The 24,261-nt window shown below is 42.4% G+C and overlaps 1 protein-coding gene across 1 annotated transcript in view; it reads left to right on the top strand.

Annotated features, from left to right (window-relative positions):
* Window positions 1–24,029, top strand: part of COL22A1 (collagen type XXII alpha 1 chain) — a gene marked incomplete at its 5' end in the record, with an annotated part of 155,803 nt that extends 131,774 nt beyond the window's left edge. The window contains 18 exons of the mRNA XM_039388338.1: window positions 798–851; window positions 1,659–1,712; window positions 3,198–3,251; window positions 4,483–4,536; window positions 5,326–5,379; window positions 6,424–6,477; window positions 7,027–7,071; window positions 8,009–8,062; window positions 9,083–9,136; window positions 10,902–10,955; window positions 13,456–13,527; window positions 15,298–15,333; window positions 16,128–16,172; window positions 16,456–16,635; window positions 20,209–20,275; window positions 22,047–22,229; window positions 22,595–22,672; window positions 23,604–24,029. Coding sequence (XP_039244272.1) covers window positions 798–851; window positions 1,659–1,712; window positions 3,198–3,251; window positions 4,483–4,536; window positions 5,326–5,379; window positions 6,424–6,477; window positions 7,027–7,071; window positions 8,009–8,062; window positions 9,083–9,136; window positions 10,902–10,955; window positions 13,456–13,527; window positions 15,298–15,333; window positions 16,128–16,172; window positions 16,456–16,635; window positions 20,209–20,275; window positions 22,047–22,229; window positions 22,595–22,672; window positions 23,604–23,791 — 1,380 coding nt within the window. The remainder of the gene's footprint in view (window positions 1–797; window positions 852–1,658; window positions 1,713–3,197; window positions 3,252–4,482; window positions 4,537–5,325; window positions 5,380–6,423; window positions 6,478–7,026; window positions 7,072–8,008; window positions 8,063–9,082; window positions 9,137–10,901; window positions 10,956–13,455; window positions 13,528–15,297; window positions 15,334–16,127; window positions 16,173–16,455; window positions 16,636–20,208; window positions 20,276–22,046; window positions 22,230–22,594; window positions 22,673–23,603) is intronic.
* Between the last annotated feature and the right edge of the window lie 232 nt (window positions 24,030–24,261).

Genomic DNA, 24,261 nt, shown 5'->3' with positions numbered 1-24,261 from the left:
TCCATGGTTAGTGTCACGGGCCATGCCTCGAGCCTCCAACCTCTCCCTGGGCCCTGCACAGAGTTTCTGTGTCTGGCCTGGTTCCCACATTTTTTTTTTAGCTTGGCAGAGGGGGGATGGGCTGTTATGGACCATCAGAAGTCCTGCCTTTTCAGGGCTTGACACCTTCAATTGTCCATCAGAGGTATAATGCAACAGACAAAAGCCTGCAAACTTGGCTCTTTACTGGAGGGAGGGATGGGCCCAACTGTCCATCCAAAATGCAAGTCAAAAGCCTGCAAAAGTCTCCTAGAATGCATAAACCATTAAACATTTCAGTCTCTGAAAGTTACCTGTCTGTTCTGTGTCATTAGGACAAAAAGACAGAGAGAGGAAGAGGGGAGCTCTTTTTGGGCATGAATTTTCAGGCTGCACCTTGGAAACGCCATTTTTATTGCTGTTGTCCCTGAAGGGAGGGGAGATTACTAACTCATAGTGTGGAAGTCTTTGTTGGGCCAGATGATTCCTTATCAAGATACGATTTTAGTGAAGTTCCTAACAACCTGCCTGCTTTTTAAGGATGTATAATTCTTCTTTATGTCTATGAGACTACAACATTGAAAACCAGCTATGCTGGATCTGCTCAAAGGCCATCCTTCACATATATCCTGGCTCCAGCATTGGCAGTAAAAGTCTAGGAGGTCTCAGTCTTAATTCGTGAGTTTTATGCTCAAATGTCCAAGTGCTTTATGAAATAGGTCAAAAAGTTGTCACAATACTGAAGTGACTTTCAACGCCTCTTTTTTTTTTATTATCAGGGTGCTAAAGGAGATCGTGGTATGACTGGGGATGTAGGAGAAAAAGGTGAACAGGTAAAACCAGTGTGCTTTCCAACAGTGCTGCCTCTGTGCTTCCCCCTTCATCAGTAATTCCTGTGATGTCTGTGGAATAATTCCCTTCTCGGAGGCAAACCAAGAAGATGGGAGTTCTTCATCACTCATAAACCACAAATGGGCTATTCTGAAGAGTGAAACTATAGCAATCCTCCACAGGTTTCCATCCTCATCGTCCAGTAAAAACCTTCCTGTATCATCTGTTACCTCAGTTCTGGACTAAATGCATTCAATTCTCTACATTACCTAACCCTTAGTAATTTCCTCAGACATTCCCTAGATGGTATCCAGAAGGTCAGGTGTCTTTGGGTTGAAAAATCCAGTGTTTCTATTTTTCTTGGAAGATGAATGTAAGGATGACCCCTTTTAGGAGGGACTGAGTTGTCACAGGGAAGAGGAGACTGGTCTAAATTACAGCAAACTGTTTAATGTGCAAATCAGCACCTGTTCAATGGGATTTGTAGGATATTTTAAACAGGTTTGGTTTCCTGCCTAAACTTATGTATGTACAATTCCACAATATCTGTTTTCATCTTCCATTAGCATAGTCTGAGGTATTCATTGGAAAAAGTACCTGAAATTATAACTATGATATTTCTGAAGTGTTCACCTTGAAAAACAAGGTTGTGCTTTAAAAAAGCCATGGTTCTTTATTTCCTTATAACCACCTCTGTCTGGATATTGTCTAGCTTTGATGTTACCTCACAATATTCAGTTACCAGTTAATTTTTATACTACTAGAGGTGTGAATAGTGCCTAAAGAAAGTCTCTTTTTTTATTCTGAAGGGCCACCCTGGAATGCCTGGCTTCTCAGGGGCTCCTGGAAACCCTGGTCCACCTGTAAGTTCCTTTGTTGCAAAGATGATCCAGTACTTTTCTTACTAATAAAGGCTGTTGCAAGCTCCATGTGGAAGAAAGGACTGTTCCCATCTGTCTGTTCATTGAATTTGCATTTTCCAGTGGGTTCCTAATGGTCCCCTAAGTGTCATAGAGTTCCCCACTCATGGTAATTGCTATTTAATATATTGGCCACTTTTCACTGTTGCTTCAGCTCACTCTGTAAATTGATGCTAAGCTTCAGTTGCTCTCTTTATACAACACAATGATGATGAAAACTCTTCCACAGAGACTATTTAATATGTATATAGGTGTTTTAGTCTATGTGGAATAAGGTGTTAATCTAGAACCAGCACATCTAAGAGTGTTTTAGTTCTCAATTTTGCACAGTGGTATGAGACTTGATTTTTTCCAATTTTCGTATCATGTGGTTTACTTTTGAATTAAAAGGCCTCTTGCATATGTTCCTCTCCATCACAGTGCTCCTCATTCTTAGCTCTACTCACTCTGTAATACATTCATACTTCTTTGTATTTAAAAAGAGGTGACAGCGCAGAATCAGAACTGAAAGAACTTGGCTCTCTTGCTGGTGATATCTCCACTTTACGCCCCTCAAGTGTTTGGACTTTTCCTGAGTGAAGGACTTTTCTCTCCAAACGGTCTTTCTTTGCCCACAGTCATCACTGCTCATATTGCTGCTTACAGTGCAGTTTGGTTCTGCCGTGCTGAGGAAGTGCCATCTTCCTCTGTACTGGGGATCTGCACAGTCCAAATTTACATTGCACCAACTAAATGACAGGACATACCAGAAAAATAGGATTAGATTAAAACTCTGTATTCAGATGGTAGCAGTGCCTTAAGGATGCTGGATGCTTTGCCATGGGACAACATGTGGACTTGCATTTTGGGTCATTTGTGCTCCTGTGAGCATTATTTTAGGAGAAGTTAATAATAGACACATTTACTGTGTCTATATTAACCTCATACTTGTCCTATGAGACCCTCTGAACAGACTCACAGCCAAAGAAAATGTGCTGTGAAATCAAAATGTGAAACTGAGCCTGTCAAAGAAGAGCAAAATGTGATGTCCCTTCAATAATTTTACTCTTCATCTTTTGCTGACTTTTGCCTCTGCCTTCATTGACTCGTGGCTCCAAAAGTTTTCCTGCCACAGAGTATGCTTTATAATTTCTCTTCTCCTGTGATTTCTGCTCTTCAGAGTTATTTTTGTCACAAGATTGGCTTTTTACTGTTTTCCCCTATTTTTGGAAGGAAGGACCACACTGAAGTATCTGACTTTTTCTGGCTTTGGAGGCTGATTGAGTGCAGAGGTTGGCACTGCTTTTTGGTGATGAATGAAGAAGTTGAATGAATGCTGAACTGAGTGACTGAAGAAAACTTCAGGGTTGCCGGCTGTGGTAGGAAGTATGTTGACAAAAGTACAGAATCCATGAATCATTCACATTGTTTCTGCTTTATTTTGTTTAGGGATCAGATGGGGCACCAGGACCAACAGGACCAGTGGGAAACCCAGGAGACATAGTAAGCTCTAAGCTCTGTGCTTCACCACTGGCTTCACCTATTAGTATTCAGTCTGTATCAACTCTACACCTACAAGTAGGAGCTCCACAAATAACAGATTACTCTGTTCTTGAATTTTTTTTTTTTTACTCACCAAATGGATCTCCAAATTAACCAGAGTGTAATCCAGCCCATGGGATATGTGTGGAGGTTTTTGTACCTCTCATGTGTCTGTCCTTGTATTAACATCTCTTAGCCTCTAGAACAGGATTACTAAATCTGTTAGGATGCTTCATAACCTAGGCTAATACCTAAACTCTGTGTGGGGATTATCAGAATATAACCTGTAACATGTTGAAGGATGTCACAGCACAGACTGCTCAGATGCCAAGGCCTGACATCATTCCCTGGCACCACTGAACATACCAGTACAAGTGAAACCTCGGAGAAGCCCATGAAAATTTTTTGCTGCTTCTGTTTCATTTGAAGGGTTTTTAGATGCTACTTTATGGTAATGCATCAGAAAACCCTGGGAGAGACAGGTAATCTGATTGATGCTAACTTCAGATTGAAAAGTTAAAAATTAACGTTCCCTGAGGAATGCAAGCTGTTGAGCTGGAATAGTTCAATACTGTGTAATTCTGTGATTAATTTCTAGATCAGGGTTTCCTATGGAGCAAGTTACTTTTTTCAGATCCATTGCACAACTTGAACTTCATCTTAAGTGAGCAATGATGGTCCTCCTGATGGGTGTTATGAAATCAGTGAGCACTCTCAGCAGAAGGACAGACTGGCTGAAAATCCATTTCAAATGGATGATCAAGATTATGACACCGTGAAAGACCTGAGATGCTATTGTCCAGTCCTGGGAATTTCTTGGGATTGTATGCAAGGCACTTCCTGTAACTACTCATTAGATAGTTATAAAATACAGATCTACTTCCTGGCTGGACACCTAATGCAGGAAGTTAAGGACAAAACATTAAATATAATTAACTTCAGAAAAAAATTACCAGTGATTTCAGTGGCTTCCCAATCTGTAAGAACTCATAGTTAATACAGAATTTTTTAGGTGAAAAGAGCACCCTCCAGTTTAAACTAGAAGTAATTCAAGAAAACCTCATAGACTCTGTGACATGGGCTACAAGACCAGCTTCTCACAATTGTCCCTGGTCAAACTATATGTGATAAATCATCTGATGGAAGATCTGAGAAGCTTCTCTGACCTACAGTGTTTATTCTTTCCTTCCAGGGCAAAGATGGTCCACCAGGTCCGCAGGGCCCACCAGGGCTGCCTGGACTTCCAGTGAGTACAATTAAGCTCCTTCTTATTCAATACATTAAACTCTTCATACAGACATAGATGTGTAAAACAAAGAGGTGATACTTTTGAGGTGCTTTGAATGCTATGCATGTGATGGTCTCTGTCGTGCAACACAATGTCCTTGGTCCAGGATAGTGAGAATGCTGTATTTGTTCGCTTTAAAATAAAGTGTCAGTTACCAACATGAATCAAGTCTGTTCCTTATCTGTCTCCTCATTGGAGGAAATACTCTTATGCAGATTAAAAAAAAGTCAACTAATAACTCCAGTGTAAGGACACAAGAATTCAGAGACTGAAATACTGACTTAATCTGAGTTCACAGTAAAAATTATTCCTTTGCACTGACTCAAGTTCAAGTGCATCTTGGGCATAGACTCCTCTCTTCTGGCAAATGTAATAATACAACATTTTGGGAGTTTTTTAATCTGACATAGAGATAGAGCCAGAGCTATTTCTAGTGTAAAGGAGCCCACCTCAATGAAAATAATGGCATTATAATGATTTATAACAGTTGTTTTTAGAATGTTGGTCTAAGATTGTTAGAGTGCTCACCTTGCAGGAAAGGAGGAGTCCCTTAGACTTGCCATATTAGAAAGGGAAATAATTTATGCTGTTGCAGTAGTGTGGCAGGGTGAGGTTTATGGCTGAGCTATAGAAGCAGGGTGTTTAGGCAAACATAAGCATGCCATGATGAGCAGAGTTATGCTAACAAAAAAACCCACCAATCTTCCCTATCGATTCTTTATACCCTGTTTTGCATTCCATTTACAGGGCATTGCTGGGAATGATGGCAAAGATGGCAAACCAGGATCTCTTGGGGAACCGGTAACGTAATTTAAAACCATTTTGCTCAGGCAATCAGAGCCATCCAGTTGTTGTTTTTGAAGCTGCCTGTCTATAGACTCCTTAGAGGGATCAAGGAGCCTGTTTGCATGTCTGTTTTTAACACCAGAAGGACCATATTGTCTTGAGCAATTTATAAGCGTCACACACGAGCAATCTTGACAAACTGGGTACTTTTACTTTTACAACTACCATAAATACACTAAAACTTAGTGACTCCACTTTTACAACTACTGTAAACACTGCGGAGAAAGAAGGTTGTCTTGTAACTTTAAACCCAGTAATCCATCTTTTACGTAGAAGTTTATGGGGTATAAAAAGTTTAGAGGAGGTGTCTTTAAAGAAGCTTCTTCTGGATTGCTCTGAGACAATTCTGTTTTAGAGGTTAGAATTAGAGGATTTATATTTGACTTTCTCTACTTAGTCTATACTTTCATTTGCTGAGGCAAAAAAACTGAGCCATGAAGTTGTCAACTAAAAAGAAATCTTAATTATTTTGGCAGTGAATGTTATTTCTGGCAACTGTGTGTGTTACATGAAGAATGTGCTTCTAGTATCAGGCATTGCCAGCCCCTTTCTGTGACTCATGAAACAGGACTTAGTGATTCTGGGAAGAGCCAAGTTCCCAGTCATGAGGACAACTGGTCTGTAGAGGAGTGCTTGTCACAGCAGCTGCAGACAGTTTGTGTTTCCACCAAAACACCCAGTTTCTCTGTGCAGATGCTGATTTTGCATGTGCTGATTAGGTATTGGTGCTGCTCTGACATTAAAACACTGCAAGGGTGCACCAGTGCAGAGGTGTAAACTGCCTCCAAACCTCAAAGTGCAGATGCCAGTGCAGGCTGGGGTGTGCATGGGAATGTCTGTCATTGCTCACCTCCTCATGTGTTCAGACATTGCTGGATAAACCCCAAGCAACCACAGTTCTCAGTGATGTTATGTCTAAGGGAGGAGGGTGGGAAGTTTTCAACACCAGAGAGATGGGCCTGAAACTCTCATTAACATGAACATGATTGTTTCCTACAGGGAAAGCCTGGAGAACCAGGGCTCCCAGGCCAGGAGGGTGCCAGAGGGTTACCGGTAGGTGCTGCTCTGAAGGGCTCAATCCCCTCACTCCTCTGAACTGTAGTCAGGAAGCATTTGTTGGGCAGATGAGGTCCTTTACTGATGCAAACGTGTGGCATTGTGACTAAATAAATGCATAAATAAGCAACAAAAATAGAACACAGACATTTCCAAATCCTTCACGCTTAGAATAAATCCCTCATATAGAAGTTAAAGAATATAACTTCATGACAATCTCTCTGCCAGAAGGCACAGTCACAGGTGTAGCCGTTGTGTTCTATTACGTCTCCTCTGAAAGAGGGTTAAATAATCTATTGGCTGGTCAAACCAGGGTTACATAGACTAGAGTTTTTGTTTTGCCACCTAAGGAGGTATGGAGAGCTTTCCCTGTGATGTGGTCCTTCCTAATTACTCCCTGTGGCATGACTGCTCTATGCTGAGTGGTCCACAGTAACTTTAGGAAAAAAATTATGAAAGTTTCTGAGTAAACATTCAAGATAGAGTTTTCTTAGTGTTTCATGTATCAGGGTGATGGATAATTATTGATTTCATTGTCTTTCATAGGGTTTCAAAGGACAAAGAGGAGATATGGGTCCCCCAGGTCCCCGGGTAAGTAATATGTACCTCACGCACCAGAAAGATGGTGCAAATTGAAATTGTGCTTTCTGAGGCAATACACGATAAAGCAAAAATTATGACAGTGTTTAACATGGCTGTTTTCAACTACGATTCCGTGGGCCACATCTATGGCACAAAATGACAGCAGCAGTCTTCATTCTGTCTGCTGAACTTCTGATTCTGGGTTAGGAGAGGCAACTGGTAGAGCTGAGTTCTCTGACACTCCCTTTGACATAGCCCTTTGTGAGGAAGCCTCAAGATGCCTCCATACACATTCATTTGGTACAAATACTGACTTACAAGCTGAGGAACCCTTCTGCACTTGTTGGACAAGTACTAGCTCTCCTCCAAAAATGCTGAAGAAGCTCAAAATGAGTTTAAGTACGAAACTTACAGAAATGTGAATAGAAATGTCCCTTTGACTTAGTTGCCTGGGGATCATAAACCCCAAACCTCAAGTCCTGCACAAAAAGTCGTTCTCCACTCTGTTTTGAGCTTCTTGGTGTAAAAGGTGGAATACAAAACCGAATATTCTTCCACCTAATTCTGCCTTTTTACAGGGAAATAAAACTCTCTGCTTGCAGAGGCTTAGCTGAAAAATACAGTGCAGGAGTTCCTCATCTCTTTCTCATTATGATAGCTTCAGTATCATGAATATGTTGGTGGTTTTCAGTGGCTGCACTAGCAGTAGTAAATAATCTGCTGGAAAGCAGATTATGCACTGCCTTGTGCATCACTTACAGGAGATACTTCTGAGTTATTTTTATAAGCTTCATGTCATATAAGATGAACGAGGCTCTTGCTGGCTTTAAAAAAGTTTTCAGTGAGCTCAGTCCAATATTGCAGAAACCCAATACCAGTTACAGTGGTGATATTGGTCTGAATTTGACCTTGAGCTGATCCCTCTTTCCTTTTTGCTGAATTGCAGGGGGAGCCAGGTGTGATGGGTCCTGCTGGTCGTGAGGGGCCACCAGGGAAGGATGTAAGTTTACCATTTTGAGCAGAAATGAATCTCCTTCTCCCTGAAAAATGAAATTTTTAATTCACAGTGACCCTGACCTGAAACAGCTGCAGAAACTGCAATAAAGGGTGAATTATTGCAGGGAATGATTTGTGCAATGATCATTAGGGGAAACAAAGAATTAGAGGACCTTTGTCATTGCTCAGCTGCTGACACTAAAATGTCAACTATATATTTGAAAAAGCAGAGAGAGCAACATTGTGTGAAACCCAGGCTATGCTGGGTAGTCATGGACCTGCCTTCTGTCATCCTTCTCCAAGCACTGCTTCATCCTGCAGGTCCCACTGGGCTGAGTTCTGTCAGGCATCCTCTGCCACAGCTGTACCTGACTGAGTGTGCTGCTCCACTGAAATCTATGAAATACCTATGGAATAAGATGCTGCTGCTCAGAAGAAAGAGAGATGGTACAAACAGATCCTCTGACATTAATAGTGTGAAGTGCAGCCACATAACAAAGCCCTGGGAGAGCACTGCTGACATGGGATCCTTCAGCGGCTGCTGAGCAATGTACCAAGCAGCTGATGTGCCACTCCCAGGGGACCTGGAGAAGTGGCTTCTCATTTGCACCCCCTTGTATCACTGGAAACTGTTGTGCTGTAAATGGTATCCTACAAAGCAAAATGTAAGACAGACTTAAAGGAATCTGTTGGAGAAGATAGAAGCGGCTCTGAAGCCTCCCTGGAGAGAAAACAGAGTGGTCAATTCTTGAGAACTATTAGAGAATCTCTGTCCCTCAGAAAAACAGCTTCAAGATAATTTGATAAAAATGGTTTCTGCCTGAAATGAGGCTGCATTTAGTAACAGATGTTTAAAATTCAAAAGGTTGGTCTTCCTCATAAATAACTGAAAGGGGACAGTGAGACTCCCTTAATGGTTTTCCCTGATATTTGAACAGTGTAATTTATAAGGAATATTTTAAAATGTTCACCTGCCTCCATGTCAGATCTTTCTCACTGACCGGAATACTTTCCTTCCTCTCAGGGTGATCCTGGTCCCATAGGACCACAGGGCCCTCGAGGACTCCGAGGGCAGCCGGTAAGTTTTTTCTTCTGACAAGTCATTTCTGGGGGTACATTATAGTTCATGGAATGGTTTGGGTTGGAAGGGACCTTAAAGATAATCTAGTTCCAATATGCTGCCCTGGGCAGGGACATCTTCTACTCGACCAGGTTACTCAGAGCCCCATCTAGCCTGGGCTTGAACAGTTCCAGAGCAGGGTGTCCATACATTGTGTGTAGAGGGGATGTTCTGCATTCCAGAACTCTGATTTGAAGGAATAGTTTTCAGGAAGACTCAGATGATGTTTAATTAAAACCCTTTTCTTACTTTGAGAAAGACAAGTAAGAATGATATTGCTAGAAACTGATAAAGACAGAATGTTGCAATGTCAGACGGTTGCTGACTCAGTGGGAAGAAGAGTTTAATGGATTCTGTCAGGATTTCAGTGTCAGAAATGCTCATTTTCCAGTCCTGCCTCTAGAATCTCACTCGCTCCTCACATGATCTCAGTTTTCAAAGACAGACACTAACTGTGGGTGCCCAGGTTGAGGTATATGGGGTGCAGTTGTGATGCTTTTCACCCGCACACTTCTATTATGACTTCAGCGGAGAAATGGCAATTCAGTTGACGTTTCAAAAAGTGCCATTTGGGATGGCTCAGAAATTACTTTTATTAATTTAATGGGGTTAAAAATTTGGTTTTTAAAATGAACCCGTCTCAAATTTGAATGGAGGTCTCTGTTGCTGAACCTCGGCACATATTTAATGTGATGCAATGAGTAAGTTCTTTTCCTTTTTGTGAGACCTGATAGATAAACAGATCCTACAACATGTTCTATAATCAGGGCAAAATGCTGATTCAGCCAGCAATGCCAGGAGCTGGAGTGGCAGGTCCCTCCAACCTGGGAGGGTTGGGGCTTAGATTAGACTGCAGGAACATATGGAAGGCTCCTGTGTTTACCTTGTAATTAATCTCATCATCTGTACTGCTGGCATCACTCACTAACATGTCATGCCCCTGCACAACACTGGCCATGAGTAAAAATATTTGAAGAGATAAAATTTATCATAACTCTTTGGAGAAGAGATACTTGAGGGTATGTATGTTGGAAGGCAAAGTATCAGTTTCTCTTGTTCTCCCTCTGCTTTGTTTCTTCTCTAACAAGGACTGTGAGTCATGATTTTCAATATTGCCAGTTCAAGGGCTGGTCTTTATGGTCAACTCCAATGCAGGGGAAAACCACCTCTGCACGATAAGTAATGTAGAACATCTCATCAAACTTTTGTCTGTGTAGATGATCAGCTCAGCTCCTTTGTTAAGGAACAGTGAGAAACAGGTCCTTTTAAAGGCTCATTCTGAATTGTCTGGTGTCAGGTAAGTATCGAACACTTCAAGGCCTTAGAATAAATGTTTCTCTCCATTTCCCAAAAAAGGGGAAGCCTGAGATGATAAAAAAGCCTTTTCTGAACACTGGTGACTTGGAGCAGCCGTGGTAGGTGGCCTCATCCATCCTGGAGGATGTTATTTACATATGATAGGGACAAGGGTGGAGGAAAGGAGGAGGAGAAGTGCTGGTTTACTCCTCCTCAGACAAGAGAATTTGGGTCCAAGTTTCAATTTTTTTCCTGAGATGGGATCAGACATATGAAATCAAGGATGCAGAAGTTGTGGGGTCAGTTGCAAATAAGATACTCCACAGTCTGTCAGGAGAGGAGATTGAACAGTGCTAAAGAAATCCCTGCTGGTCTAGGTGGATATTTTTAATACATTATGTCACTAACACTTTTCCTTTTGGCACAGGGTAAGAATGGATTGCCTGGATCTGCAGGAGAACCTGGCCCAGCAGGTATCCCAGTAAGTACCAAAAAAGGAAGCTCATGCAGCAAGGAAAGGTCACTGAGGAAGCATAGGTGGAGTGGATTATGTGTAGTTGGTTATCATTCCTGAAGTTTCCATGTTTTAAGATCATTGATCCAAAAACCACTTTGCTGGCCATGACTTTGGAGAGAGTTTGGCTACGTTCCTGGAATTGAGATTCTAACTGGGTCATCATTTTTTCCAGTGAAAGTTAAATGTTCACAGCAAAAAAGAAATGATTGATTACCTGGTATGGAAAGGAGATTGGCATGCCCCATCTTCACCAGTAGATTTAATTTTGCCAAGCAGAGAGCGTGCAGCCTGCAGAGAGTTGTCAAAAGGAAGGAAAGGGCCTCGGGGAGCTGGCAGGCTGCCATCGAGGAACAGCAACAGCAGAAAAATCCTCCCCAGGCACTTGGGGAACGAGCAGACAGCGGGCAGTAAACCAAGATCATGAAGCAGAATGAAAGTCCCCTGAGGCCATCCTGTGGGGAAGAACAGCTTGGTAATGAAGGGCTGTAAGGAGGACAGTGAGGAGCTGGTGGTTTGTTTGGTTTGGTTTGTTTTCTTTTTTTTTACTTTGCTCTGCTGCTGAAAACTGTCCAGAATTCATCAAATCCATGCAAATATACCTTTGTGCCCAGTAGAATATATCACAATGCAGGGTTCTTCCCTCTCTTTGCTCGTGGAGACAGTACAGTTTGCTGGACTGCTGGATTCAGAGGGAAAAAAAGGCCAGAGCAGGAGGAATCTGAAAAATTGCAGCAGGATTTCACTCTCTGTGGGCCTTACAGTGTCATAAAGCCACCTCAGCCTCTCCACAGACTTGTGCCCTGATCAGTCATTGCTTTGCTGCAGGGATGTCTCAGAAAAGCAAATGTCACTTTTCTGTGTGGGGAGGGGGTAACTCCCAGGTTACAGGTGGCACAGGTATGGTGCAGTCTCACAGCCTTTCTGGATCAAAAAGTAAGTGCCACAGCTTTTTCCTTCTTGACATAAGTTCTTCTTACCTTCCTGGAACTGCTGCCATTGCTTCTTACCCCGTGGTTCCTCACTGTTGCTTTTTCAAACTTTTCTTCTCTTCATTTCACTCAGCCCTGTTCCCAATTCCTGTGACTGCCGTCTTTACTTTCTGGGTCTTCACCAGATCGCTGTGGCTTTGGGATGCCTTGTGAATGCCAAATGGGGATTATTTTTTAATCATCATAGTGTTATCACATTACCTAGACCATCAGCAAGTGACCCAGGGACTCACCAGGCAGCTTCCTGCACAAACACAGCACCACAGCAGCCTCTGCTCCAGAGGATTTAGAGTCCAAAAATAACATAGGAGATTGAAAAAGGATAAAGTCAGATGGATGAGAAAGGGGAAACAATGAGACAGTGTTGGTCAGCAGAACAGACAGTCATCTCATCAGTATCCTTCTCTGTCATTAAAGTGAATCCTCTCCCTTTCATAAAGGTTATTATGGGAAGTATTTCCTTGTGCTGTACATGAATCCATTTATTTTGAAAAGCACTAATTTCTTTCACAATGTGGTGTGACAAGCCAATATTTTATACTTCTATTTTGAGGAAAAGGAGATGTGAGAAAGGTTATTATGGCAATAAGGGTGTGGGGAGGTTTTCTACCTTCACCACTGCTGACTTGTAATCAAAAGGTAAAACTTGCCAGGAGCCTTCTCCTTTTGCAGCTGCTGTTTGACAGTGCCCATCCCAATTCACAATGCTCGTGCTTACTTACACAATGCTCGTGCACACAGCAACACAGCCCAGCCCCTCAAGTCTCCAGGGCTAGTTGCATACACAAAATCCATGTGCTTTGTGCCTACCAGGCTAGTTGGTACTCACTCTACCCAAGTTTTACTATAAGAAGAAAAATGGCCATGTTCTAAATTAGGAGACAGAGGACAAAGTTGTAAAAAAAAAGGTTAAAAATAACAGTTAAAACCGTATAAGAAGGTTGCGTGAAATGGTTCTGTATCATGAACTGCCATTTAAACTGTCCTGATCAGTAAGGAAAAAGGATAGTTTGACAGAATATCATAAGAGATAAGTGAAAGGCAAATATTTTATAAATTTAACCTGGAAATAATGGCAAAAGGGCAGCTCTGTATCTGTCTGTTGTATTCTCGGATTTGAGCAGTATGACCACCTGCACTGTTTCCCTGTCATCACCCATCACAGCATTTCTGGTCTCAACACCCCTTATAAACCACATGACATCAGAACAACCACAGAACACACCTCCTGTCCCTGCCATAATTGTCCCTTCCTTTTCATCTTCTCCCAGGGACCCTGCATAGATTATTAATAATGCAACCACGGTATTTGAAACCTACTTTTCTAAATTACTTTGTTCTTCCTTTCCTTGTCAGTTTTAGCAGTCCTGCTGCTACAGTGAAATTTCCCAGTTCCAGTGTATCTGTAAATGCATGCTCTAGAAAAGAGATGTTGCAGAAAGGGCTGCTAGTGTCTGTCTCATTTGTGTCCTAAGGGTCCCAAAGGAAATAAAGGAGAAACAGGCAGCCCAGGACTCCCTGGCTTCATAGGACCCCGAGGACCACCTGTAAGTATGTGTAGGAATGGATTAGACCCTCTTATTACCTGCTTTTAAATATTAGCCTGATAAAGATGGGACACAGTCACCTTCAATTAGGTAAAAAAACATAAGCAGGAGATCTGAAAAATCCAGAAGCCATATAATTTCACTTCCAAAGGAAACTGGACTGTAAAAATACCATTTTTCATATGGATGAATATCCAAAATCTCATTTATGGAGCTGGTACTTTTCAGTCAGATAACGTGTGCATTAATCAAACTGGTTCAATAGTCTTCCTAATATGGGTATGAGGTATTTAAGTTCTCAGACTATATCTCTGCAGGAACCCCACATGGACTAAATAGGGAAATTGTGAGTGATAATAATACAGGTGTTTCTGATATTTGCTGTTCCAAGGAAAATTCCTTTGTTACCAGCAACAGAAGTATATTGTAATTAAAGCACTCATATATCTCCCAAAGTGATCTAAAATAATACCTATGCACATGAAAAGATCACAGCTTCAAAATCCACTATCTTTAGCCCCCCCAAGACAAGTAAAACATGTTAAATTCCATTGGAAGGATGGAAAAGGTGAATGTTAGGCAAATATTTCTGTTTCTCTATTTGTTGGGTTAAAAATGGGATATAAAAGATGTGACTCTAGCAGAGCTGAATATTCCAGAGGATGATTCTTTTTCCTTCTGTATTTTTTTTTATATTTTATTTTATTTTATAATTTGAAAGGGAGTTTTGTGATGAAAAGAGGAGAAAGAAATATTTCGCTGGAAAGTTAATTTAAAGCAGCAAACATGGTGGTCATTTAAAACTGGTGGCCCTAAGGAATGCCCGAGTGTGTGTGATGCTGCCTAATTAGGAGCTGATGGGATCAGGCATCTGTGATTACTTCCATTACTCATGGATATGTGTATAGCTCTAGATGTTACGTTTCCAGGTTATGGGGAAAATACCACCTGCATACACATGTTATAGATATGATTATGTCTGTTGGTTGCAAATGGGCTTCAAAGATGAATCTTTCCATTCATGATATGAGAAAGTGAGCAGAATTTCAGCAATAACTAGATTAAAGTTTGCTTTGGTTTATCTGCACTTTAGGACTGCAGTGACATTTTTTCATTGAAATGGTAAAGTGCAAAATGTACTGTCTAATTATCACACTATAAATGCAGGGAAAATAATTTGAGAAATATAGAGAAAAAATTCTAATAGGGTGCTTATTCAAATTTAGATTATTTAATATAGTTCTGAAAGAAAAGCAAGATATCAGGCTTGAACTTCCTTTATCACTGGCTCTGTATGTGTTGTTTCAGCTGGTAGAGTACAAGATGGTAGTTGTACCTACAAAATTTACTTGGCTTACATCTTTAGAATGTTACGAGTATGATACTGGTTACTGGATACTTAGGTTAAACCAGAGCTTATGAAGTGCATGAAGTTTTGTGAAGTGTTCGTAAGAAAAAGGAACAAAATTTATTGAAAGCAGGAACATACTTTTGGTGAAACATCTGTCCTGCTCTCAGCTGGTTTGTTAGAAATTATTTCCTGTTATTCACATTTACATGGGATGCAACATTACTAAAAAATGCTTTCTAAATAGGATGTGTCTTGCCAGGCATGACCAATAGCAGCATGTTAAAGATAAATCAATCCAAACCTACTGCTGTGCAGAATACTTGTGTTTTTAACAGAAAACAAGGTTTAAGGTTATTAGGTAGAGTCTTTCTTCCGGCTCCTTCCAGTGCACTGCTAAATGAGCTTTCTGTATGTCTTAGGGAGAACCAGGAGAGAAGGGTCCTCCTGGAAAAGAGGTAAGTTAACTTTCCAGTTGTTTCAAAATAAGATTGGTGTCCTGGGAAAAAACATCAAGGATGTCACCTGGGTCTCAATAAACTGATTTTTTTTATACAATGCTTTGGGTTGGAAGGGATCTTAAAGATCATCTAGTACCAACCCCCTGCCTTGGGCAGGGACACCTTCCACTAGACCAGGTTGCTCAGAACCCTGTCCCACCTGACCTTGAACACTTCGAGGGATGAGGCATCCACAGCTTCTCTGTGCAACCCGTGCCAGGGCCTCACCACCCTCACAGTGAAGAATTTCTTACTAATATCCTGCAGTCTTTCATTGTGAAGCCATTACTCATCATTCTGTCACTACAGTCCCTGGAAAAAGGTTTGTCCCCATCTTTCTTATAACCCCCTGGAGCCTTCTCTTCTCCAGGCTGAAAAATCCCAGCTCTCCCAGCCTGTCTTCGTGGCAGAGGTGCACCAGCCCTCTGGGCATCTTCGTGGCCTCCTCTGGACTTGCTCTAACAGGTTCATGTCATTCTCATGTTGATGACACCAGAGCTGGACACACTACCCCAGGTGGGGTCTCACCAGAGAGGAGTACAGGGGGAGAATCACCTCCCTTGACCTACTTGTCATGCTTTTTTTTTTTGAATTGTTGATAATTGAGAGCCAGTGGGCAGCTCTCGGGAAACTGTGGGACCATCAGGGAAATAAATTTTCATCAGCTCACAAGAATCATTGTAAAGGTATGTGTTTTATTATTTACTGTTATTATGGAGAGATCTTTTATGTTTACCTTTATTTTGTTGCAGGGTGCACCAGGGAAACATGGTGAAATTGGCTCCAAAGGAGAGAGGGTAGGTTGGAGAATATTATTAGTTATTTCATTATGTTGAAATAAAAAGAGCTGTTTTTAGTTAGGGGCAGGGGGGTAGGGGTCATTCAAGAGTGAAACATGGCCCGTGCTTCCCACTCTCCCAGCTCTCTCTTTAATCATTTTCCATCACTAATAATTTGTGGATCATTTGCATTGCACCAGATGTTGTATTCAGTAACTTTGCCAGCTCAGCTCTTAGTGTTTCTCTGTGTTTGGAAATCAGAATTTTGCCTCTTATTTTGTGGTGGTAATGCCTCTCTTAGGGTGAGCCTGGAATCAAAGGTGAAAAAGGCCCTCAAGGAGAAAAGGGCCCTCCGGGTGATCCTGGGATACCTGGTCACAAGGGCCATCCAGGACTGATGGGTCCCCATGGACCCCCAGGAGACACTGGGCAAGTTGGACCTCCCGGTCCTCCAGGACAGCCAGGATTTCCAGGACCGAGGGTAAGATTTCCAGAGAACAGCTTTGTACAGTAATTTCACTGCCACAGTGTGTGATCAGAAATGCACCTCAGATTACACTGGGGCTGACAGAAACTAGAGCAAGAGTGTGTTGCAACGGGGAGGCAGAGCTTTTATCTCTTGATGCACATTAAGGAGAGCTATAGCACATCTCAGGGAATCACAGAATGGTTTGGGTTGAAAGACCATCTCATTCCAACCCCCTGCCATGGGCAGGGACAGCTTCCACTAACCCAGGTTGCTCAGGACCCCATGGGGAAGTGTTGTGGGGGTGTTGAATTGTGCTCAGGGGAGCTGAGCGTTCCAGAACCATAGCCAGGGCGGCCAGTCACTGATGCCTCTTGCCCCTGAATGCCTAAATCAGATCTGTGACTGTGGTCATGGCACTAGAGTCTGAAAAAATTCTTTCTATAAGGGCAATAATGTGCAGCATTTCATATGGAGAACTAATGCCTTCCTCTGCTGCTGGTTGTTAGGAGAGACAAAATGCTGAGCCGTGGAAAGGTCACTGCTCTCTATTCCTGGAAATCCTGGAGCCAGCTCATCAGAATTCATGAAATACTATTTTTGTTTAATATTCTGTCTCTTTTTTTTTTTTTTTTTTTTTTTTTTTTCCCCTAACGGGAAACAATCTCACTGCTGAGAATGCTGAGGGTGCTGCATGTAACATATACGAGAAAAACTACCAATATCAATGAAACCACTATGCCCATCCTCAGGATGAATTTGAGGTCACATCAGAATAGAATAAACAGAGAAGTAATCTCTGAGGTAAAAGCTGAGTAAATTTTAGACAAGCATTTCTTTGTGTATCTCAACATCTCAGAGATTTGATGAGATTAAGTAATGATTATGGAGACAATGCAACTAATAGGGTTACAACTTGAAAATATAATTTGTAAACCTTCAAAGTATGCTCCACAATTGTGTTTACTTACTGGGGTATTCAGTAAGAGCCATCACAAATGGTTAGTACTTAATGAAAAAATTGTTTCTTTTGTCATCAAAGAACACCTCTTTTTCTCATGAAAAATCTTGGGAAGGAGGCAGCAAATAGACAACTCTGTGCTTATCAGCAGTAACTTTTTTATTGATTAAACTGAAATATTACTTAGCTATTTAATAAAATCTAAATTTTTTTTAAATGAAGAGTAACTTCTGGTTCAGAAGAGCTCACTAGGTTTTCATAAGCATAAAGGACACAAACTGCATCCTTGTATATTAAAAGGATAAGTGTGTGGAACACTTTAACGCAAGTAGCTCATAGACAAAAGAATGCAGTCTTTAGGTTGACCAGAAGTATTTTCCAAACTAACAGAAATTCCAAGAATAATTTTAGCCAAAAAAATTAAAAGTGTATTTCAAGTAAAACGTCTCACTTTCTGATTTACAAAGGAAACATTTGATCTTGTGGCTTGAAAATGGTTTATTTCTAAATATAGCTATTTTTTTTTTGAGTTTATACAAGGACAAGAGACTGGTTACCCCAGAACCTCTCTTCTTTTTATTTTTTTTTAAATTACTTGGAAAGCCACAACCTAAAAAATTCTTCTTCCTCCTACCAAAAATCCTTTCATCATTTTTTCAGTTGCATCATCCAGACTTTTGTTCATATCATTTTGAGTTTTGACAGTTATTACAGCTGTACAACAGCAGTGTCACACAAAAGAGCTGAGAGAAGAGATGAAAGATGCTGTGCCTTAGGGGCTGGGTAGGGGGCCAAGGCCAGGAAGCCACATTCCCTCTCTCTCTTTAAGAGGCTGAAATCAGGCAGAACCTCGTACTGGTTTGGAAGAAAAGGTATCATATGCATAAACTGGCTTCTGTTCCCTGAGATAAGGCCTGTTGGCAGGTGATGCATCCAGCAGGAGTGTTTTTAACAAGTCCAGATACCCACTGTTACTATCCTTGGGGCACATGTGCATCTCTCTGCAAGGAAACATGCCATGATGGAAAAGAGGGTGGGATCTCCACTGTGATCTGGCAGGGCTGAGGATGTCTCCTGATTTGATTTCTACTACTTGCCCTATGAGTGTATAGGAAGGAGGAAGGAGATTTTCTCTAGGAAGGAGATGGGAAAACTGTTCCAACTATCCCCTCAGACCAGGATCCCTGCTTACACTGTTGATCCCATGGTTTACCAGCAGGTTGGAAATTGTGGGTGCCTTTGACACCATCTCCCATTGTATACTCCTGGAAAAGCTGGTAGCCCGTGGCTTGGACAGGGGCACTCTCTGCTGGGTTAAGAACCGGCTGGATGGCTGGGCCATAACCAGTGGCAGGAGCTTCAACAAGACCAAGTGCTGAGTCCTACACTTTGACCACAACAACACCCTGCAGTGCTACAGGCTGGGAGCAGAGTGGCAGAAAGTGATCCAGTGGAAAAGGACCTGAGGGTGCTGGTGGACAGTGGTTGAACATGAGCCAGCGAGTGCCCAGGTGGGCTGTATCAGGAATAGTGTGTCCAGCAGGACCGGGGAAGTGACTCTTCCCCTGCACTCGGCACTGATGAGGCCACACCTCAAGTATAGTGTCCAGTTCTGGACCCCTCAATTCAGGAAGGACATTGAGATGCTTGAGCTGGTCCAGTGGAAGACAGCGAAGTTGGTGAAGGGTCTGGAGCACATATCCTGTGAGGAGTGGCTGAGGGAGCTGGGGTTTAGACTGGAGAAGAGGAGGCTCAGGGGGGACCTTATCACTCTCTACAACTGCTTGAAAACAGGTTGTAGCCAGGTGGGGAGGTGAGGCTCAGCCTCTCCTCCCAGGAAACCAGTGACAGGACAAGAGGACATAGTTTTAAGCTGTACCAGGGAAGGTTTAGGTTGGACAGTAGGAAGAATTTTTTTCACAGAGAGGGCGATTAGATATTGGAATGGGCTGCTCAGAGAAGCGATGGTGTTTAAGGAAAGGCTAGACATGGCACTTAGTGCCATGGTCTAATTGACATGGTGATATTCAGTCAAAGGTTGGACTCAATGATCTCAGAGGTCTTTTCCAGCCTACTTGATTCTGTGATTCTGAGTCCCTTTATATTCATATATATATTCATATATATATATTCATTCAGACAGACCCTACAGCCCTGTGTATGCTGTGGGTGATGAAATGCCACATGCTAAACCCTCTGTGGAGGGTTTAGTTTGCACATCATAGAACCACAGAATGTTTTGGGTTGGAAGGGACCTTAAAGATCATCTGGTTCCAACAGCCTCTACATGGGCAGGGATGCCACTCGCTAGATCAGGTTGCTTCAAACCCCACCTAATCTGCCCTTGAACACCTCCAGGAATGAGGCATCCACAGGTTCTCTGAGCAACCTGTTCCAGTGCCTCACCACCCTCACAGTAAAGAATTTATTCCTAACATCATATCTAAATCATTCCTCTTTTACTATTTTATTTTATTCCTAACATCATATCTAAATCATTCCTCCTTTACTATTATCTATCTTTTATCTAAATCATTCCTCTTTTAAACCATTCTCCCTTATCCTATCACCATCTGATTCCCTTGGTGTGATTATCATGTCTCATTGCTGCAATTCTGACTCTTTAGGGGGAACCTCCATCTCTAGAGACTTTGAGAAGGCTCATCCAAGAGGAGTTATCCAAGCAGTTAGATGGTAAGTAATCACTTCTGAGAAGCCAGGAGGTGTATCTGAGAGTACAAAATATGCTTTCCATACCTGTACTGGCACCTGAATATCTCCTGCTTATGGAAGGTAATATTGTAACAGACTTGCCTGGAAGGAGAAGTGTGTAAAATGAAATGTGCTTTACTGGTCCCCAAGCTTTGATGTTCCCAGCAATAGCACAGAAAGTAATTAAAGTAGGATGTAAACCTGCTTTTGAGGTCCCAGCTGGAGAAGAAATGTTCCTGATTTCTGCCTGACATTTGATACTCGTTGGTATGAGGAGAGGCTGGAGTGGATGTGGGCTGCTGTTTCTCTCAAAGTATGTCAAACCGCTACTGACCCCATCAACACTGAGATGCAGAGCTGTAGTGCTTCTCACACAGCTCTTGAAGCAGCTGACACACAGCTGCAGGCATTCTCCTCCATGCTAAAGATCATGATTCAATGTAGTAATCTATTTCATGGATTTTATTTACACACTCTCAGACTTCAATATCCATGCCAATCTAAAAGCATTTGAGATTTAGGACCAATGAAGAGAAGATAGAAAACTCCATTCTGTAGGATGTTTATGTGATGCTGAATATATCTTAAGAGCTCTCTAGGTTGTTTTCATGGTATAATCCCAGCCAGCAACTAGGCCCCACGCAGCTACTCACTCACTCCCCCACCAACAGGATCAGGGAGAGAGTTGGAAGGGTAAAAGCTGGAAAACACGTGGGTTAAGATAAAGACAGTTTAATGAGCAAAGCAAAAGTTGCACACACAAGTAAAACAAAACAAGGAATTAATTCACCGCTTTCCATGGGCAGGCAGGTGTTCAGTAATCTGCAGAAGAGCAGGGCCCCATTGTGAGTAACGGTGACTTGGGAAAACAAATGCCATCACTCCAAACATCTCCCGTCTTCCTCTTTCCTCCTCCCATTTTATATACTGAGCATGATCCCATATGGTCTGGAATATCCCTTTAGTTAGTCTGGATCACCTATCCCAGCTATGTCTCCTCCCAGCCTCTTACCCACCCCCAACTTCCTTGCCAGTGTGGCAGTAAAGAAAGCAGGAAAGGCCTTGGCTCTGTGTAAGCACTGCTCAGCTATAACAAAAAAACCCTCTATATTATCAACCCTGTGTTCAGCACAAATCCAAACCCTACTCCCATACCAGTAACTGTAAAGAAAATTAACTCTACCCCAGCCAAAACCAGCACAGTCATTCAGGGTCTTAGCACTGAAGTGGCAAGCAATGTGCCTGCTTGGAATTTGCAGAATACACTGTCACAGGAAGCTTAGTTACAGCTTCTGACTTCACAGCCAGAGATGGGTACATCAGCTTTAACTCCATATATGTAACAGCCCAAAACAAGATAAGTCAGTTTTCTCCCTACACACCAGCTATGTAGCATCTCACTCCGTGTAACAGAAGCAGTGGAAAAAGGCTCTTATTTTTAAAGCTGCAATGATCACATTTTCATAGGTAAAGAAAGATGGAGGATAAGAAGTAGACGATGACAGAAAAATTTAGGACAAAGTATGAAATTTAGGAGAAATTTAAAGCTATTGAGAAATGAGATTTCAGTAACTTAGAGAGGACCAGGGGGGCACAATCATGGATTATGGGAAACGACTGTGTGGGGAAAACAAATAAGTGGCCCTTGAAAATTGTGGCAATACTTGGACTTTTCTGGGCCCCTGGTTCTGGCTCTCCATCTCTTGGAACATAGTCCTTTTAGTCTAACAAACCCATTTCCCTCTCTTTACAGCAAAGTTAGCCTATCTCCTGGCTCAGATACAGCCTGCACAGGTAAAAGCATCCCATGGCAGACCAGGACCTCCTGGTCCCCCTGGGAAGGAAGGACTCCCAGGAAGAACTGGCCCTCCTGGAGAGCCTGGCCGGCCTGGACAGACTGGGTCTGAAGGACCACCTGGACCAATTGGTCCCAAAGGTGAGTGAAACTTGGTGTGTTGGGGCAGTCCAATAAAAGTGTGTCCACTCCCCTTTGTCATCCCACTCTCCTTTTAGTAGCATATAAGTAAGCCCTCAAAATGCAGGTGTTCAAGTGACCTCAGTCTGTTGAACCAGAGGTGTTGAATATGACCAGCAGTCACTGGTATGTTCCACCTCTGGCCAGAGCTGGAGTGGGGCAAGTCTTAATTCCCACTTAATGTCCAGTCTTGGAGGATTGACCACAATTAGGAACCTTTTTTGCCAAATGTACTGGCTTCAGTGTGGGTGAAAGACCTCTAGTACTATTCTATAGTTCTGTAGACCACTCTCATCAGTTCATTATTTTTCTTTCCCTCTCTACAGGAGAAAGAGGAGCAAAGGGGGATAAAGGAGACACTGGCATTGGCCAACGAGGGGAAATAGGTCCTCCAGGAATTCCAGGTGTGTTATTCAGAGCACCCCTCAACACACATCACTCAGAACCATTTCAAGGACGCGGGTCTCTGCCATATTAGATAGACAATCAGGATAACAGGTTTCTGTAGAAAGTGGCTCAAAGGGAAGAACTACATCACTAGCATCATATCTGGCCACCTTTTATTTACTCAAACTGATGGACAGGTATAATGATCTGTCTCAGTTACAGCTAAGTTAACGGACCTTTGGGTCAAATCCAAAGTGAAGCTTTAATTATTAGATACCCTGTGAAGCGCCTTCTCTGTCCTTGGCAGAGTGTTGTTGTGACCAAGCTGAATCCAGAGATTCAGGCAGCTTCAGATGTTACAAAAGGTCATACTGAGCACCTGTGCCTTGGACATACAGCTCCTGCTTTTCTGTTACTGACAAAGCATCAGCAAATATAGTTTGTTTGCAATCTGAAATTAGGAGTCATTGATCAGTTTTGCCTTCACTCGCTTTCTTGGGGAAGAAATTATGGGAAGCCTTTGTAACCCCATGGTTTGCATTTGGCATACTGGCCCTGCATTTCCTTCAAATAACAATGGATCCACTGTGCTTCAAACGAGTTATCTCCCCAAGCCACCTCTTGCCTCCAGCTTTCCCATCCTCACCTCCTCTCTGTGAGGATTATACGTCATTAGTTGTCTCCTGCAGCTTCACATCTTCAGTGTGGTGATAAAGGCAGAGTAGCCACAGCAGAGCTCTGCACTCCAAGGATGTCATGGGGAGTGGAAATCTTTCCTTCAGAGACACACTGGTCACATCCTTGAGATACCTCCTAGCGAAACCCAAATCTGTGGGAGCTGATGTCTGCATCCCAGTTTGGCAGCAAAGCCATGCCCTGTGACATTGCACTCCTGAGTACTGCATCCCGGGGGTGTCACTCACCAAGGGCATTTTGTTTCTGTTTTAGGCCTCCCAGGAGAGCCTGGTTATGCCAAAGACGGGATGCCAGGACCACCTGGCCCTCAAGGGGAAGCTGGTGTGCCCGGTCCTGCGGGAGCACAGGGGCCTCCGGGAGCCAATGGACAGTGTGACCCCTCTCAGTGTGCTTACTATGCAAGCCTGGCTGCCCGACCCAGCAATGTCAAAGGGCCCTAGCACACAGGGAGCACCTGCAGACTTGTTTCTAAAACTTGAATTCATCACACCTGCCAAGAGCTCTCAGATGTCTTCAACTGTGTTTCTTTTGTGGGAGGCCTTCTAAAGCCAACAAATGCTGCCGGTCGGTCAGATTATTTTTATGAATTATAATTATTATTATTATTATCTTTGATGTGATATGTGAACTTATTTTTGTTTTCTCCAACATCAGGGCATATTAAAACATTACAAATAAGTGGTTTTTTTTCTCTTTTCAAGAGCATATAATATCAATGCATTGTGTAGCTGTTTATGCAAAACCATTCCAATGCCAAATTTTTTGTCTGTTATTTGATTAATTCTTCCCAAAGCTTTATCCCACACCCTTTAAACTGAAATCAAATCCTACAGCCTGGGGCATTAACTGTGAGATGCAGGCTGATCACAGGATTGTTGGTGCTATCTGCCATCCCCACGGAGGGGAGGAA

The sequence above is a fragment of the Pipra filicauda genome, unplaced genomic scaffold (assembly GCF_003945595.2).
Source record: "Pipra filicauda isolate LSUMZ 115617 unplaced genomic scaffold, ASM394559v2 scaffold634_size201327_pilon, whole genome shotgun sequence".
NCBI lineage: Eukaryota > Metazoa > Chordata > Aves > Passeriformes > Pipridae > Pipra > Pipra filicauda.
The sequence above is the reverse complement of the archived record's forward strand: the minus strand, read 5'-3'. Positions and strand labels throughout refer to the sequence as shown.